Source organism: Varanus komodoensis, unplaced genomic scaffold, assembly GCF_004798865.1.
Source record: "Varanus komodoensis strain SLA01 unplaced genomic scaffold, ASM479886v1 scaffold13_1, whole genome shotgun sequence".
Lineage (NCBI taxonomy): Eukaryota > Metazoa > Chordata > Lepidosauria > Squamata > Varanidae > Varanus > Varanus komodoensis.
Genome location: NW_025335408.1, coordinates 4,244,910 through 4,263,873, shown reverse-complemented (window position 1 = coordinate 4,263,873; position 18,964 = coordinate 4,244,910). Strand labels below are relative to the sequence as shown.

General features: G+C 39.8%; 1 protein-coding gene across 4 annotated transcripts in view; it reads left to right on the top strand.

Moving 5' to 3' along the window:
* TMEM117 (transmembrane protein 117) overlaps nt 1–18,964 on the top strand; it is a 214,907-nt gene that overhangs the window by 169,274 nt on the left and 26,669 nt on the right. For 2 of the 4 annotated variants that reach the window (XM_044422904.1, XM_044422905.1), the window contains one exon: nt 1,275–1,434. In XM_044422904.1, coding sequence (XP_044278839.1) covers nt 1,275–1,434 — 160 coding nt within the window. Of the gene's footprint in view, nt 1–1,274; nt 1,435–7,376; nt 8,249–18,964 lie in introns of all 4 variants that reach the window. The other 2 variants (XR_006413964.1, XR_006413963.1) reach the window with 2 other exon arrangements.

Sequence of the window (18,964 nt, the reverse complement as noted above, 5' to 3'; positions counted from 1 at the left end):
ACAGCAAGCAATTTAATGGTTGTGTGGCAAAATTATATGAATTGCCTAAATTATGCTTCTCAAATAATTGTGGGTTTCATTTGTTAGGATATGTCTTACTGTAAGTAGATGGATATTTTTTCTAATGAATATGTTTACAATTCATTAATATTGTGAAAAAAGCAATATCATAGTTGTTTTAGCTCTTATACATAAATAAATTTGTTAAGTTTCATGTTTATTGAAGCTTTGAAGGGCCATGGCATTCTTTCCAACTTGAAGGAGAACTGGTGATGGGGATACAGGAATTTTGTTTCAGTTTCTCTGTTCACCATAAATGTGAATAGCATTGTTTTCTGAAACAATTTTGCATGTTTCCAAACTTGCAGTTGTGTTGGGAAATCATATTTTTGTTTGTTTTTTAAATACATATTTTTAATTGTACAAAAAGCATTTTAATACTTTGGTTAGTGGGGGAAAGTGCACAGTTTTGAAAAATACATGCAGAAATGTGCACTTTTCTCATCTGAACAAACAGAAAGACTCTGGTATACTCTGGTTTCTCTTCAGATAGTATAATTCCCCATATCAGAAAAATGATAACCTGTGTAATTACATACATAGAAATAAACATATAACATAAAGGTAGGGTGCAGTTCAATGGGAGTGCTGATAAGCCTCTGATTGCAGGCATCCGTACACAGGGCAAGAGGAATGTGGAAGCGATCTTCACCTCTTCCCTTCTCCCACCCTGCAGTGCAGCTGGATGGACTCTTTTGGCCATCAAACTACAGCTCTCTGGACAGGGAAGGAAGGAGGCCAGAATGCAACTAGGATAGCTGAGCCCGTTTTTTTCTTCTGCATGCCCACTGGAATGTTCTCTTAAGCTCTTCTCTGAGGTTAGTCTTAGAAACTTGGAGATGCATCCAACATCTGTGCCAGCTATGATGGAAAGCAGCAAGATCTGAGCATGAATCCTCAGCTGTCAGATCAGAGGTCCTGAATGATCTTTTTTCCCTTTAGAGGCTATTAGGTCCTTGATCTAAGTTTTTCCTGTTAAGAAATCATTAGTCTCTGCCCTGCTTTCAACAAGTTCTCAGTAGTTTTCCTGATGGTTCCCCCTGTGTTTTGAAAATGGGGCATAATTTTAGAAGTAAAGAGCTGAGTTGTGTTTCAAGTGTATGAGAATGCTTCTGTTTATTTAGAGGGCAAATAAAAGTGACCTTAGAAATCTGTCCCATCCTTAACTCTGTGATTTGATGACCTTTTACTTTTTTCTACTTTCCCTTTTTCAGGACTGTTCTCTTGACTTTGACCTCAGTGGTTGTGCTTGTCATCACAACTGACTGGATCAGCTGGGACAAGCTGAATCGTGGATTCCTGCCAAGTGATGAGGTTTCAAGGGCCTTTTTGGCTTCCTTCATCTTAGTGTTTGACCTTCTTATTGTCATGCAGGTACATTGTCTCAATATTTCTTCCAGATTGCTGAAATGGCTTTCTGGCTTGATTTCTACTCCAGCATTTGCTGTTCAGCCAAAGTTTTCTAAAGCCAAATAAATGTTTGTTTTGCAATCACTATTAATAGACTTACATTACATCAGTGCTCTCTGGGAACGGTTTAAAAAGGCAATTGGCCTTTTCATAAAAAGAGAGGGGGAGAAATCTGATTTTCTCAGCTTTATTTTGCCAGGTAAGTGTTTGGTGACTTTACAAATGGAGATTGCTATGTGCCAAAATGACATGGAGGGGAGAAAGAAAGAAAATAAATAAAAGGCAAGTCATTTTGTGCTGAAAAGGCTGAAATTGTGAGGCCAGAATAACATAATGAAATGAGGTTTGCAGAACTTTAAACCTACAATAGATGGTTATACACCACACAGAGAAAGAAATTAACAATCGTTTTCATTAGGCAGTCTTTTCCCCTTTATGCCAACAAATTCTCACCCAGTCTAGTGGCAGCTTGTTGTGTCAAATTTCTTCCTACCAACCAGTGTTTCTAAGGAGATAATTTCTTGTAGGCCATCCAATCTTTGCTCTTTTGGATCTTGCTGCTAAAATGGGAGTCCTGCACACAATCAAGATTTCTCCATGTGGCATTTCAGCTCTACACTGCAACCTGAATATTCTTTCAAAAACACTCTTAAGTGCTCTAGTAGGTAAAATAAGAATTTAGTTTATGCAGGATAAGTCTCTTTTTCTTATATTGTATTCATCACTGACTGCATTTAAATGTTTAAATGGATCCTGCTCCCATCAACAGTAATAATTTCTTCTTGTTGAATGTCCTGCTCAGAAGAGGCAGAGGAGAGGCACCTACCCGACCCATCCCTGATCACAGGCCTATGTGTCCTTGTCTTTCAAATAGCTTGGTCCAACTTCAGAGTGTTACAATGACCTATATAACCAGCACTTGGAATTATGCCTAGAAATTGGCCAGCAGCCAGCAAAGCTGTTGAAATGAGGAAGTCATGCACACACTGTGACTGGTCTGGCTGGACCATGTGTCACCATAGCAAAACCTGACATCTTTAGGAATCAGTACAATTGATGCACTAGTCCTAGCTGGGCAAATGCATTGTGGTTCTCCACTGAAATCTGGGCATCCAGTTTTAGGACCAACCTCAGGGTTATCTCCAAGCTGGTTCCTTCCATCTTCAAGAGGAATGTAGCCTTATCCAACACAGTATGAATCCCTCATCACTGGTCTGCCTTTTGACTAAGTCTTGCCTGGATGAAGCCTCCATGTGCTTGCCCTCAGCCAGTCCATGCATTCCTGTAGAGGAGGCACTTAATGATCTGGTTTCTTGGCAAGTACTGTGACATTGCATGCACAATAGCTTAAGATAATATTAATAGAGCTCTGTACTCTCAACTCTTTTGGTCTCACTTCCTTAGCTAGAAACACTGGCTTTGTGCTTTGCTGTTGACACTGCCAGCCATTTGCTCTGTCTCATTAACCTTGGATCTTTTCTTGTGACTAGGAGAGCTGCTGGAAGAATGGCCTTTCACCCATTTCCTGTGTTCCTTTTATGGTATAATGTGTGTAAGTCATTTGGGACAACGTTATTTGCATCTGATTATGGCACAGGGTGGTCCAAATGGAACAGGCTGATGTTTCAGGAGTAACTATGCAGAAGTTTCAAAGAGTTAGATGTGCTAACCTTCATATCCATTCAATTCCCCTGATGTTCTGTCCAGTGCAGCGTTCTTGAGAATGCAAAGACAATATCTTATGAAATATGGTTGTTTGCTACTGCAGGTATAACTTGCCATATGATGAGACTTTGAAAGCTCACACATTATTTGTGTTTTTGTAGGGCCAATGTGGCTGCCTTGGTTTCTTGTATGGTGTAAGAGTTTACACCTGAACCTTTGTTTTGTGAAGAAAACAAAAACCTTTAGCCTCAGTTTTAAAGCTTTATGCTGCTTTTCCTCTGCTTTTATTTTTCTTTTCCCCTTTGCAATGTGTTTAATGAGATGCAAGGGACTATCTAATAGATGAATCCATTTTGTATGGCTGCAATAAAAAAACATGAATAAGAATAGCCCATACATTATCCTATGCAACACTGAATATCATTATATTGAAGGCACACGATCCTATTGTCGACTACTCCCATTATTACTAAATCATTATTTTGACTATGAAAAATGAAGTCACCACAGGATGACCTTGAGGGTATCAAACTAAAGAAGAAACTTCATTTGAAAATCCTTGGCTTTGGTGCTCTTTTTTTATGGTGCAATGTAAGTCTTAAGTTTAATTGCATTTTTGAATGATGTTTGCACAGCACTGTAGTTATTTATTTAAAGATATTTATCTAGGATGCACAATTCGGATGACTCATCTTATTTACAAGGTGTTTTTAGCATCATTGAATTGCCATTTCAATCAAATCAGGTTTACTCAGGTTGGTAGTAAATTACAGGGAAAAGTAATAATTGCAGCAAAGGGTGTTCTCACTAAACTGGGCCAGCCTGATTGTGCAGTAAATGCACAGGTATGTTCCTTTCAGTGGTAGTTTCTACATGACACTTAAGTGGTATAACTACACAGAATTCTCATGTTATTTTCTCCATATTTATACTATTCTCTTGTTTCATTATCTACATCTAACTTCAGCAATAGAAACATTGCTAAATGTGCAAAGGGTAACCAATTACATGAATACCCACTGCGAATTTTCTCTGTTCAACATTGTTCAGATCTGACGTTTATTCGAGCCCGGTGTTCAATATGAGCTCTTTTTTTTCCTATGAGTCTCCCAGAGAGCCCCAGGGCTATGGAGCAGCACACAAGTTCGATAAATACTTAAATAAATAAATAAGTCAATGTCTACTTTTCAAAAGTGACTGTAGCCATCAGAGTGTGGTAACAATTGGCTCATCTTACAGTAAGCAAGGTAATGAATGAATGATGAGTGGAGAGGCTTTGAAGGTCAGTGTAATGGTGAGGCTTCCTGCACAGACATGTGACTATGTCAACGGTCATGCTGGCTCAACCTATCCAGTCCAGCATTGTCTGCGCACTGTGACCAACTATGGAAAGGCAGCTATCAGAGCTACTTGTATTCAGAACTGTATTCCCTCTGATCCTGGAAGTAATCCTTAGCTAGCATGACTAGCAGCCATTGACAGCCTCATCTTCCATTAATTTGTCTGATATACTTTTGGAATCATCCAAGTTGGTGGCTATCACTACATCCCAAGCTTTCCTTCAGTGGCTCATTATCACTCCATTGGGAATTTTTCATGAATAGCACAGCTACATAAGTGGGGTCAGTTACATGAATTCTCCCCAGCCAGGCAGCACACTACTCTATATCAGGGAATCGGACCACAGTGAAGAAGCTTCCATGATGCTGAGAAAATGTGTGTCTGTAGTTTGCAAAGTTTGCACCAAGCCTGCATCTCACATTACAAGAATTATTGGTCTCAAAAAGATGAAATCAGTGTCAAAACAACAATAAGTATTGGGGAGAGTGTAGCTTTGTGGGTATCTAAGGCAAGCCTTCCTTTCTCTTCTGCTTCATGCAGATTGATGCAGTGACAGATGAATTTCTGAAATCTGTTTGTGCAGAAGTCATAGAAAACCTGAGCTCAGTCCAAAAGGTAGACAGAATTGCTAAGATAACAAAACTTAAGGAATCTGATTGGAGATATGATAGAAATTCAGTTTGTGATATCATGTGCTTAACTTGAAATTAATGTGATAGGATCTATTGCTCACCCAAACAAGTTTTCTGTGGGAAATGGAAATGGAGGAATCAGATAGAAAGCAAATAAAATGAAGGTGGAAGCAGAACGGCTCTGCAGTTCTTTCCCTTAATGTCACACACGCCACTGGGTCAGTCCCCTGACCTCTGCACATACAGCTAAAATCACGGGTTGAATCCAGTGGCACACATGGAATGGGGGAGGGAGAGCTGTTCAGTATTCTGACCCTTCCAGCACCCCTTCACCATGTGTTTAATGTTTGTACAGTTTTGTAAAGTCTAATTACTGAGCTCAGAACACAGTTAGAACATACAATGAAAATTAGATTCCTTCCAAGGTGGTTCCAGTAGAGGCTTCCTTTCCTATGCAAAGAGATATTTCAGCAAGACCTCAGCAGTGGAGAAAGAGTCTAACATTCTCTTCCAATTGCTCATATCTTTCCATAGGTAGTACACACAAACCCAGGCAGCAAAGGCAGGGTGGTGGCTACAATCATAGAATAGTACAGTTGGAAGGAACCAATAAAGCCTCCCCTAAAAGATGACTGTGCAGCTGCATTTCCAGTGTTCCTGAGGCAATTGGTTCCATTGTTGTAGTGTTCTAACAGTGAGGATGTTCTTGCTGATGTTCAGCCAGAAACTGGCTTCCTGTAACTTGAACCCATTGTTCCATGTCCTGCATCCTGGGATGATTGAGAAGAGATCTTGGTTGTCCTCTCTGCCAAGTGCTTGAAGAGTGCCATCGTATCTCCCATCAGTCTTCTCTCTTCAAGGCTAAACACATCCAATTCTTTCGATTTTTCCTCACAGGGCTTTGTATGCAGTCCCTTAATCATCTTTGATGCCCTCCTCTGAACCTTTTACAGTTTGTCTGTGCCTTTCTTAATCAATGGTGCCAAGAACTAGATGCAGTACTCAAGCTGAGGTCTAACCAATGCTGAGTAGACAGAAACTAGAACTTCATGTGATTTGCAGTTGATACTTCTGTTAATGCAGCCCAAAATGGCATTTGCCTTCATTCGATTCTTTTGGTAGCCACATCACATTGTTGACCTTGTAAACTGCAAAAACTTCTTCGCACTTGCAGTATTGTAAAGCCAAATATCTCCTGTTTTGTAACTATGCACTTGGTTTCTTTTCCTAAGTCATTATATTGTTTTCATCCCAGCAGTCCAAGCTATCAAGATTACCTTGAATGTTGTTTCAGGATATTTGCTATCCCACCCAATTTTGTGTTATCTACAAATTTGATAAGCTTTCTTGAACCTCTTCATTCAAATAATTAGTAAAAATAATGAAGAGCACTGAACCCTTCTGTACTTCACACATTACCTCTGACTTGTTAGAGAAGATGCCCTCAGTATCCACTCCCGTAGTAGCTCATCTTGGATTCAGTAGCTCACTGTGGATCCACCTGATTGTTGTTTCATATAGCCAACTTTCAGCCAGTTTGCTCATCAGGATATCATGGGGTGCTTTGCTAAAGTTGGGATATATGCAATGCACATTTCTCCTATCAAGTTTGGCAGCAATAGTGACCAGTGCTACAGCAGACACTCTAGCCTCCAAGATTTGCTGTCCAGTTCTACAGTAGCAACTGCTGAGGCAGCTTCATTCATGCTCTGCTTGATTGCTTCATGTTTTCTGTTTCTCCTGCCAGTAAGCAACTTTCTGAAGCCCAGTCACAGAAGAGAACTTGCCAACAGTGGAGTATTGTGCACATTAACACCTTAGCATTGTAAAATGAAGTGAATCTTCAGCTTTTGACAAGCCAAAATGATTGATTACAAGTTTCTTGTAGTATGACATGACAGGTAACTTCTTCATAAAACAGGGCCACAATTGTTGCTTGTGCAAAAATGGGCAAAGTGAAAAAAGGAGAAAAAAGAAGCAAATAAAGATATGGTATGAACTACTCATCCAGTTATTCAGATAGACAAGTTTGTACATGTGATTCAATAAGCTGTTACACTTGACCCTCCCTCCACAGCTTCAGCCTTTACCCCTTTGATTATCTCCATGCACCCTATTCACAACTTTGACCTGTCTTGACATGCATTAGTCTGTCTGACCTGCATCATCAAACATATCTGACTTTTCCCATCTGGATTTAATTAATTGGGTACCAGGGAATCAAGGTTAATTGTTAACCTCATATCAATCAGTTTTGTTGTTTTCTAGGGCTTTCAACTCATCCACCAGCTTTTGTATGCACCTTGACCTTCCCTTCAATGCTTCATATGATTAGTGGCATCTGTCAAGTTGACGTCCTTACCCTTCCTCATTCATCATTTGGAGAGCAACCACACAACTGATGTGTGATCCCCCTTTTAGTAGCATTGAGTTAATAGGTAACGTGCATCCTTAAGGGAAAACTAAAGTAGCTTAAGCGAATCTATTCTCTTCAGATCTCATTAAACTTTCTGCCAAGTTTTTCATTAATAGCTTAATTGGCAAAAGGGTATCCTTGATAGTGAAAGAACTATAGTGGCACTAGTGTTAACTAGCGTCCTACTTCTAACACCTGGGGAAATGTTTACATGAAACAATGAGGAATATATATTTAGATCATTCTGAGCACAAATTAATGCTATGTGCGATCCTATAGTGAAAGAAATACAGGGATTTATGAGCTGAATTGTAATTGGATCTTAACTCTGAACAGTTTCTGTAAATCACAGCCATTAATCAGGCACTGCGACATGTCTGACCTTACTATAATAGCAGATCAGTTGGAGGCATGACTAAAGTTATCTTCTGGAGAAATGCTTCAGTATTGCTTAAAGTCCCCAGTAGAAATGCACCAGCCAGGAAAGCATACCACACTCAACTGCTTGTAGCATAACAGAAAAAAAAGGGGGACAATTCCTTCTGCGCTTTACTGGAGTTTATTGTACAAAAGGATGCACCGGGGTGGATACCGAAAGCAGGAAAGTGATGCTTAGCTCCTTAACCTGAAGAATCTGTTTCACAAGACTCTGCCAAGGACTTGGGTCCAGCTTTATCCTAAGCTGTGAAGAACTCAACCCCTAACATCTGGAACACAACTGAAGGTACCTACCAATGTCAAAATGCCTGGGTTCACACAACATGACAAACCAGAATACAGATTGTATATAGGTTGGTGTAGAAATGTGGGTTATAGTGTGAGCCCAGGTGTGCTAATAAACCATGATTTGTTAACCATGAACAACCCACAAAAATAACCCATAGCTTGTTTCTGAATTATCAATTGTGAGTTGTTCATGGTTTACAAAATATGATTTCTTAATGTTAACTAGGTTCCCACAACACAGCAACTCATGATTCAGTGACAATTCACAGCACTGCAGAAAATAAAAAAAACTTAATCGCTAGTAGTAGATCCATTTTATAAAATGTATGGATTTTAAAATGGTAAAATATCATATAATTAAAATTTAAAAATTATTTTTCAAAAGAGATTTATATATGTAAAGTGCATGTAGAAAGAAAAAGATTTTAAAATGTATTTAAATGTAAAACAGATATGTATTAACGCAGTTTGACTGGATGGGGAATACAGTTGCTGACTTGTTAACCCATGTTTCCTCATGGAGGTCTTGTTTCTGATTGGCCCTGGCTCAGTTTTTTAGTGGTATTGCAACATGTTCTTATTTGTGACCGAAGCTGGTGTTTTTTACTGATTTTTTTCACATTTTAAAATGTGTACATATGTATATAAAAGTTTAAATGTGTAACATTCTTAAAACTTTTTATTTTTAAAAAAGTTAACTCTATCAAATGCATAAATTGGATGAGCTCTAGGTGGACAGTTGTTTGTTTTTTACAGTGCAATATCATGTGAATCACATGGCTTGCTTATTGGTTGATTCAGAACAGCTCACAATTCAGTGGAAACCCACACTCAGCCTGTAGTCTGGCTTGTTGCACTGTGTGAACCAGGTCTTGATCTTCTGTGCTATTTAGCCAGCTGCCAAGGAAAGCAGGTTTCTGCAACTATGAGTATGAGATGTAAGAAAGTACACTGAAAGAGCAACTGTGTTTATTTCCATTAGATAGCTCATGCCTCGGTCAGTACCACTGCACTAAATCTCAATTGCCAGGTTGATTTCAGAATATGGTTGAACCTGGATCTTGTCATCCTGGCAGAGGACAACTTCCAAGCAAACATTCAATGTATACTTCTGGGGCATTAGCTTTCCAGCATCTAGACTGGGACAGAGTCCTCCATGTAGCAACTCTCCTAGGTTTCCAGTAGACACACAATATAACTTTCACCTTTCTGAAAGAGGCGATGGATATTGACTTAGCAGCTTTGAAAAATAAGATAATAAGCATCTAGCCGAGCACCAAAAGGTCATGTGGATTGGCCTTCAATTGTTATCAATAGTTAAATGAAAGGTTCAGTTTATGACAATGTACTTACTCCTTCTTGTTAATGGGCTGAGTTTCAGGAAAGCTTTTGGAAAAGGTTAGCCACCACTTTAACAACATATCCAGCTATTTCTAGCTTTTGTGTTCATTAATGGCTGAAGTTTTATATAGTTCGGCTCAGCTGCAAGTTTTATGGGTGAGTCACTTTAGGAAGAAGGGGTGATCAGTTAGTAGCCCCCTCCCGCCATTTCATTACTCAAAGTGGATGAACTGCCTGTACTGCTGGCATAAGTCATCCATTATGTTCTTCACATACCTTTTTTGCCCTTTGGGCTGGCAACTGAGTAGGTACCCATCAGGGACCAGGATTGGGTTAAGGTAGGGAATAGGGAGAAAGTGGAGTAGGGGAACTGAAAGCAAAGGCTTTCCTAGTGCCTGGTGTCCCCCTTAGGGCCAAACTAGACATGGGGGAATATGACTGAATGTAAGACCATCTCCCGGTATCTTTTTATTATGATTTTTGCTTAAAAGCAGCTCTAGAATACCTGAATTTAGACTAGAAGCAGCAAACCTAGGCGCTCTCTGCCTGGGATCGTCCACTGAGAAAGCAATCTCTCACACACTTTGCCACTCTCACACACCTCTGAAAATTGCAAGAAAGTGGAAGAGCCTCTGTCCCCAGAAGCTTAAGATCTGTGTGGGCACTCCCTGCTTTTTAGTCATTGACCAGTCATGGATTTATTTGTTGCCTTTTTCCCCACCATTCCCAGTTGTTGCTGTTACATTTGTAGCCAGTGGGGGGCAGGGAAGCACTAATCCTCTAAGGTTTGAAGCCCCATTGTTGAAATCATAAAAAGCTACATCTGTAGAACATGAAAATGTCAGAAATTGCACACTTTCCCCTATTTTCTTAAAGCAGGAACAGCTATTCTGGCATAGTGATTAGTCTCAGCAGAGAATATCCATCTGCCATAATCATTCTCTGATTGACTTCATTGTTCTAAGATGCATATGTGGCTATTCTTTCATTGTTTCATATTTCCTATTGTTGCATGTGTTACAATGACTGGCTGTCAGAATTTTCCTTCTTGGCACTAATGCTCAGAAATATCTTAATTTACCCAGTCATGAATAGACTGAATGTTGTTATAGCAAGACATCTATAGTTCTGTTAACATTACTTTTTAAGAGGTAGATTTCATCTGTTAAAGCTTATGTACCTTCCTACTTTTTCCTAATTATATCTACCAGTGAATCATTTTTATTAAAGCTAGATTTCTGTAATTTCTCTATATGGGTCTTCCCTTAAAGGCAATTTTCAAGTGGTGCAGAACATGGGATGTCTGTGTGAGCTAAGCATAAAATCCTATTGCACCTAATCAGCACAACTAACATTTACTGCATATTTGTTTATGGGCCCGATTTAAGGCATGCTATTGGCTTTGGTTTTGAGTTAGGGTTAGACCAAACCCCTGAATAGTTTTGGTCCATGCTGTTTAAAGAACTAGTTTCACCAGTATGAACCTACCCAAATCTTAGGATTAGTATTGGAAGCCCTGTTTGCTGACCCTTCAGATCTTAAGCAGGTGAGTATCAGAGACACCAAAATAGGGATGGGACCTTTTTGATGGTAGCCCTGCACCTCTGAAACATCCTCAGCAAGACCTGTACATCCTGTATTTCAGGGGAGTCTTAAGAAGTTCTGCTTTGTATTTGGTTAATTTATGAAGCTCTGTTTTATCAAGTACTTGCCTACTACTATCATTTTTCAATTATCATGAGGATATTTGATGCTTTTCTTTTTTAAAAGAACAGATCTTTGTTGTGTTATATTTTGTTATTGTGTATCTCAGCTGCCTTTCAAATGTACATATACTGAAAGTCAGGGTAAGAATGTACATATGCAAATAAATTACAATAACCTGACAGCATAAGAAAAGGCTAGCAGGATCAGAGCAAAGGTCTGTCTTTTGTATCATGGTCAGCCAATGCCACTGGGAAGCCCTGCAGCAAGACATGAGGGCAACATCCTTGCTCACCATTGCTCCCCAGTTTTCTCTTTTGTTCCTTCCAATACTGTTCCTTCTATCATATTCCTCTGAAGTACCACTGTATTTCTCTGAGTTGCTAAAATTAAACAGTTCCCCTTGCAACTGGACAGTTTTAAGGCTATCAATTGATTATGATTAGAATTTACTGACCCTCCCACTCCAAATGAAGATATCTGTACTTACTAGTGCATCTGAACAAATGCCAATGTAGGGATGGGTAGTTTTTGTTAAAATGTTTTACTGTTTTACATAAAGTAAATGCAAATAACTGGTCCGGGGTTGTTGTAGTTTTAATTTACATTTGTTTTCTGAACAAGTAAAGAATTATAGATCAAGGAATCTAGAAAAGGGGGAATCCTCTCATGGATCTCTAACTGGTTAAAGAACAGAAGGAAGAGGGTGGGAATAAACAACAACTTCTCCCAGTGAAGATATGTAACCAGTGGAGTCCTAGAGGGTTCTGTATTGCAGCCAGTGCTTTCCAACCTATTCATAAGTGGTAGAGAAGTGGTCAAGCTTGCTGATGGCACTAAACTTTTTAGAGTGGATAAAACCAAAAGGGATTGTGAGGAGCTCCAAAGGGATCTCTCCAAGCTGGCAGAATATGCATCAAAATGGGAAATGCAGTTCAATAGAAGCAAGTGCAGAGTAATGCATGTTGGGGCAAAGAATCCCAACTTCAATTTTTTGCTGATGGTATCTGAGCTAACAGAGCAAGGGAAGGACCTTGAGGTCTTAATGGATAACTCAATGAAAATATCAGCCCAGTGTGCAGCTGCTACGACGAAGGCACACTTCATACTAGGCATAATTAGAAACTGAGTGGAAAATAGAACTGCCAAAATCGTACTTCACTTATATAAACCTTTGATGTGACCGCATTTGGAATATTGTTGCCTTGCCTTAACAAGGACATTATTGACTTCAAAAAAGTACAAAACAGGTCAAAAAATTATTAAGGTGTTGGAGCATCTCCGCTATGAGGAATGGTTACAACAACTGGAACTGTTCCGTTGAGAAAGAAGGTAAGGGACAACATGATAGAAGTGTTTTTAAAAACAGCATGCTTTGGAGAAAGTGGAGAGGAAAACATTTTTCTCTTTCTCCCATAACACTCAAACCCATGCTCATCCCATGGAGCTGATTGGTGGGAGGTTTAGAAGAGATGAAAGGATGTACTTCTTCACACACGGTATAGTTTAACTATGGAATTCGCTGCCACAGGAGTGGTGATGACCACCATCCTGGATGGCTTTAAAAAGTGATAGGACAGATTCATGAGAGAGGAGGCTGTCAGTGGCTAATAGTCTTGCTGGCTATGTGTGGCCTCCTTCAGCACAGGCAGCATGCCTGCATATACCGCTGCTGAGGAGCTTGAGCAGGAGGAAATCTTGCACCCATCCTGCCTCAGGGATCTTGTGGGCAGCTGCTTTGTCACTGTATGTGCAGAACTTTGGACTAAATGGACCATTTGTCCAATCCAGCATAGCTTTTCTTCTGATCTGCTGTTCTTATGAACTGTGAGTGTGATGAGCACACCATGTTCATGAATGTAGTGATGTCAAGTTCTGTGACATGGAACCTCTTTAACATTACATGTTTGACATGCAAACATCTGTATATTTAGAAAAGCATGCCATTCTGTTGTCTGAGGACTGTACCACACCAGAATGCATAATTATGCATCCTGATTTATTTAAATACTCCCTCTTCCTCTGCCTGTAGAAAACTGTTGCCTTTCTAATGTGCTAGGTGTTTTGTTGTGTGTGTCTAGTTTTTTTTAACAAGGAAACGTACACATAGAGCTGTATTCAGTTCTGCCTACCATGTAGAAAAAGTGCAGCTCCTGGAGGTCAGGATGATGTAACATTTCTAATTATATAGGCTGTTTATTTAAGACACCTGAAATGCCTCTGCGGTTCAAAAATGGGTTGTAAGCATCAGCTTCTCTTTGTCTAACTAAGTCACACAGTTGCATTGATCTTTAGAACTGCCCTGTCAGGTGGTTCTATTTATTTCCATTTTTGGAACATGGCCATAAAAATAGCTATGTAAACTCTGATTCACAATACACCTTTGCAGGCTTTCATGGGGTGATGCTTGTGATGTTTCAGATGCTACTGACAATACTCCTCTCAGCCATGCAATGCATGTTCGTGGCAGCATAGCATACAGTATCAAAATGATTTCTATTTATTAGCTTTATTGTATACAGAAACAGCAGGATAAAACATGAGTAATGTTGTGCGTCTGATTGTTTCTTTCCTGTGTTGCTGATTAAATGGCAGTTGTTTGTGCTTTCTCAGAAAGTTTGATGGCTACTGGAGAGTACTAGTTGAAAGGCATACTTATTTTTATTACCTTTGAGTGCCTGCAATGTACCATAAAGCTGCTGCTGTTTTTGCATAACAAAAGGGATATGCATGCTTAATCACTAGGTGTCTTGCCATAATGAGCATGTTAGGTGTATTAGCATCTGTTATAATAATGCTTGATTGTGGCCATTAATGGATAATTTTGTTTCTGGTCTCCATATAGAGGTAGGGAAGTTATTCCCCCACTTCTACTTTATTTGGATCACAATGGGATGTTATAGATTATTTGTTCCACTCTGCTACGTTGGGGTTATGCCTTGGAGATGTAAGAATGAGGCCTTTTCTTTCCTTTTTTCTTTTCAACAGCAATTACAACTGTATCCTTAAGATTTCTATAATATTTTTAATGACTTTAAAGAAATATAAATGAGAATGGAGTCTTAATGCAGCAAGGCATCCCACAGGCCAAAATGAAAACATGTTTTTAAAATTTCCACATTGGCTGTTATTACTGTGCATTCAGTGCGTTGTATGATATAATTACTACATTACAAAACCTGGCTTGTTTGGCAAGGAATTAATCTTGGCTAAGCAAGCATGCCAAACAGCCTTTATCTTATGGAGTCACAGTAGCTGTGGCAGCGTTCTAACCCATCCATCCCCTGTAAATAGACAAGAGCTTGTGCCCTCAGGTTAATAGGCTCCCAATCCCTTCCCAGTATTTGAAGATACTGAAAAATTGTTGCATTGTCCATGTTTTCTGAAAAGCCTGATCAGGTGTGAAATTTGCATAGTGCAGAAGCAAAAGCACCTTGAAATGATCTCTAATAGTGATAAGGGAGGGCAGGAGAGAAAACACACCTTCTCAATCTTTTATATGAATTTAATATGCCAAACTAATTAATCTTAGAAAAGCTTTAGTTGTTGTAGTCTATACAAATTACAGGGTTTCTTTTTTCTTATAAGAGGATTAAATTCCAAGGAATGCTGAAGTTTTGTGGTAGGTGAGGGGTGTTGGAGCAGATCTCTACCTTTGGCCTCAGGTGCTGTCAGATCCAAGATATTCAATAGCAATGAATTGTAAAACAAAATCAAAGCAATAATGTATCAAGACATATACAAAGAAAACGATCTATAATTACTGTTGGAGGCTGAACTGTTCTCCTCCACTCAAGCTTAATTAGGTAAAAGGGGGACGTGCAAGGAATAGCTATCATTCCCACAAAATTAGACTCCATTTTGATAGCTGATTAAGGCTGTTATAAGCAGGAGAAGTTTTGACATTTCTGTCAGCTGGAGCAGCAAGGGAATCCTTGTTCCCCATTTCAGAAAACAGAAGCTTCATCATTTTTACATCGGGGAAGACAGTGAAGCAATCATGCTTCCAGTGTGAAGAACATGTGTGCCTCACACTTCTGTCTTGTATTGCCTTCCCCTCTGTAGGGCAGGGTGAGGTGTATATTTCAGCATGAGGCCTGAACTGTATTTTGGAGAAGTTTTCAGAGGGCCATATGCCAGTGCTGGCTGAAGGTGGATGCAACCAAATGCAGAGGGGGCAGGGATAGAAGTACAGCTTCAAGATTTTCCTGCAAGAAAATCGGGCTTAGAAGAGACATTGCAACCTTTTGGAATGGGAAAAATGCTGCACAAAAGCTAGGATACCACCAAATGATTATTGGCTGGAGTGAAGGAAGTGGGACCAGGAAAAGAGGTGGCCTTCTTCGGAACCTTGGACAGTTGGGAAGTCCCGGAGAGCCAGATATTCTCTATCCCTGCTGTATGCAGAATGCTGCTCTTTTCCATCTGCTGTGCTCCCAGCTATGTAGAGTAATGAAGGTTAAAGTAGAAATATAGTTCTGCAAACAGAGGCTATCCTCTGAGATTCTTTAACTGGAGGTATTTCTGTAAAGTTGCACACCATGGTAACCTAACTTAATGAATATAGAAGTATTAAAATGATGTAGCTGTTGTAAGTTCTTTCTGATAGTTCATTTTCTGAATATTAATTTGTGTTGCATCAGTCATGTAGGCACTGCTTAATCTAGTTTTTGCATGTTCAACACCTCTTGTGTGTTTCACTCCATTTAAGTCTTTACCTTGCTCTGTGTTTCTCAAAGCAATATACAATTAATGCATATTCCAATGCTGATAATTTTGTACTCATGTAAATACTGTTCTATCCATCTTTTAGTTCAGTGTTGAGAAACATGTGGTTCTCTAGAAGATGAACTACAGATCTCAACAACTCTAGCCAATGTAGCCAGTAGAGAAGGATGATGGAAACTGTAGCCCAACAACGTATGGAGCACCAAACGTTCCCCATCCTACTTCATGAAAACTTATAGCCCAGAGAACTCGCCAGATTGATATTTGAATGTTGAGGATGGTAACCAGTGACCAACAATATAAATAAAATATAGATGTTTATGGCTATATCTGTTCACAGGCACAGGGAAATGCCAGATGATGCATGAGATTATTGAGTTGTAGTAGTTATTAGCTGAAATCCAGACTTAGTCATACTGAGATGTATGTAGTCAATGTATGCTAGTCAACTTTAACTGCAGCTTCATTGGCTTCAATGAATCTCAGTAAGTATGACCAAGGATTCAACCAACCAACTATGACTGGAATTAGCCATGGTTGTTTTTCTTTGTTTTATTCTTTATCACACCATTTCAAAGTTTGCTGAAATGTTTTATCATCACTTGAAAGCAGCAGTTTTAGGTTTGCTCCCTACAATTTATGTTTGATAATATAAATGGCATCACGCAGCAAACACAGTAACTTCAGTTACCAACATTCATTCTTTGCAGACATGGCAGAAAAGTTATACCATAGGCTCGTGCATTAACGAATTCACAGATAGATGGATGTAAAAAGGACTGTGTAAACTACATAACCCATACAGTGAATAACTTTTTATAAATTGCTCCTACTGAATCATCTTATCTTTGAGCATAATGTCTCCAAGAGGACTAGATCATTATTCTGATTTGGTGAATTGGTCCTCTTTTGAAACATGTGATTTATCATTTGTTCGGATGCTTGGAAAGAATTATCCCTTATTTCCCAGAAATTCAAATGTTTTGCCAGCTAGAGTATCCATATGAAATGGCCTGGTTTCTGCAAAATGACTTACAGCACATTTGCGGGGAGAAATGAATAAACCTGCAGACACCAATGGCTAGATCAACCAGGCCATAACTTTATTAAAGTGTACGGGTATAACACAGTGGGCATCAAGACAACGTGGGGAAAGTGTTTATCATACATCCTCTAGCTCAGTGAGAGTGTCCATGCCTTTCATGAATAGCATCCCAGATTCAGTCTGCAACTTTTTTGGATAGTGTTGGAGAAAGGCTCCCACTTGCAGCTAAAGAAGGCCATTGCTGCAATATTGACCATTGCTGCATGGTCTGATTTGACCTCATCCTATATTCCTTTCTCTCTGGGATACCCTGGAAGAGTAGCACGGACAGCTAAATAAATTATCCCCCCTGCCAGATCAACATGAATTGAGCTTATATAGAAGCCATACTTGAAAATTTTCCTGTGCTCTGGCAGGGAGAGAGATGCACAAGGTAGTTCCCTGTTGGGGACCTCTGCAACCCTACTGGTTACCATTCCTTCTCAGCTGACTCAGCCTAATGAGTTTCCTGCTAGCCCTTGTGTCTCCCAGGCACTTTCTCATATTGCTGTATTGGTAATGCTTTTCACATTCATACTACCCTTCTTTCCTAGGAAGGGGTCACCACAACTTGGTTCCCTCATTTTCCTCCAAAGGTTTGCACAAACTCCTAAGTCCCACTTAAATGCAAAGGTTTCCCCATGATATTAAGTTCAGTTATGGGCTGGTACTCATCCCTGTTTCTTAGTTGAGGGAGCCGCACTTGTCCTCAGAAAGTTTCCTTGGGTGTGTGGCCAGCTGAGTAAATGCTGAAGTGCACAGAATGCTGTTACCATCCCACTGAAGTGGTACCTATTTATCTAGTCACATTTGCATGCTTTCAAAGAGCTACTTTGGCAGGAGCTGGGCCAAAGCAACAGGAGATTAACCCATTGCACAGATTCAAACTGCTGACCTTTCAGTCGACAAGCCCAGCAGCTCAGAGGTTTAAACCACTGTGCCACCCATGTCCCTAAATCCCACTTACCTTATTCTTAAAGAAAGAGCTTCACTAAAGCTATACTGTGGCTACTAAATTATTGCAACCACTGATTTACAACGGTGTTCCCTGCTTAATTTCCCTTCATGGCTCAGTTTGCTTCTTCATCACAGTCTCTGGATTCAGCACACACCAAGAACTCTGGTATCGACTTAGAGGGCCAAGGGCCACTGCGGGGCTGTGTCCCATGCCTCCTTTGATTAACATCATGACAAGGAGTACCTGACCCCATGCATTGACCACAATGCAGCAGCTGTAGGGAGCTTGCTTCCCTCTTCTCTGAACATATAAGAACTCTGAAACAAGGAATGGGTGCCTGAGTTTTGATTTCTTTCTCTTCCCTCTCAATTCCTTTTCCTTTTGTGTCATCTCTTTTTGATTGTAAGGCTTAGAGCTAGGACTGTACTTTTATTAATCTGTGTGAGCTGAATAGTGGGATAAAATATGGTAGGTATAAATAATAAACAAGTAATCCTTGGGAATTAACTCTTTAAATCCCACCATCTCCCAAGAGTTTGTTGTTCATTGCTAGGATCAATTCTGTTCCAGGCTTTTTCTCATCTAGCTATATTACATGGGCAAGTGGATGCTGTCCCCGAGTCAAGTTTTGGCTCAATCAACAAAGGCTGGAGAATGGATACTGATTTGCTGCTGGATACTCAGCTGAGGATGTTCCAGCAGATACACCCAAGAGGCATTGTGCACTATTAGTGGAACTTCATGGTAGCTGAGCTTCATTTCCTGGCTCAGGATTGGTCTGAAGAGGATGGAGGGACAATTCTGACATTCGAGAGCAGTAAGGGGAAGTGGATGGGGAAGCTGAGGGACAACTAAGTTAGTTATCTTTCTGTGATGGTTTTATTAGTTGACTTGGCTTT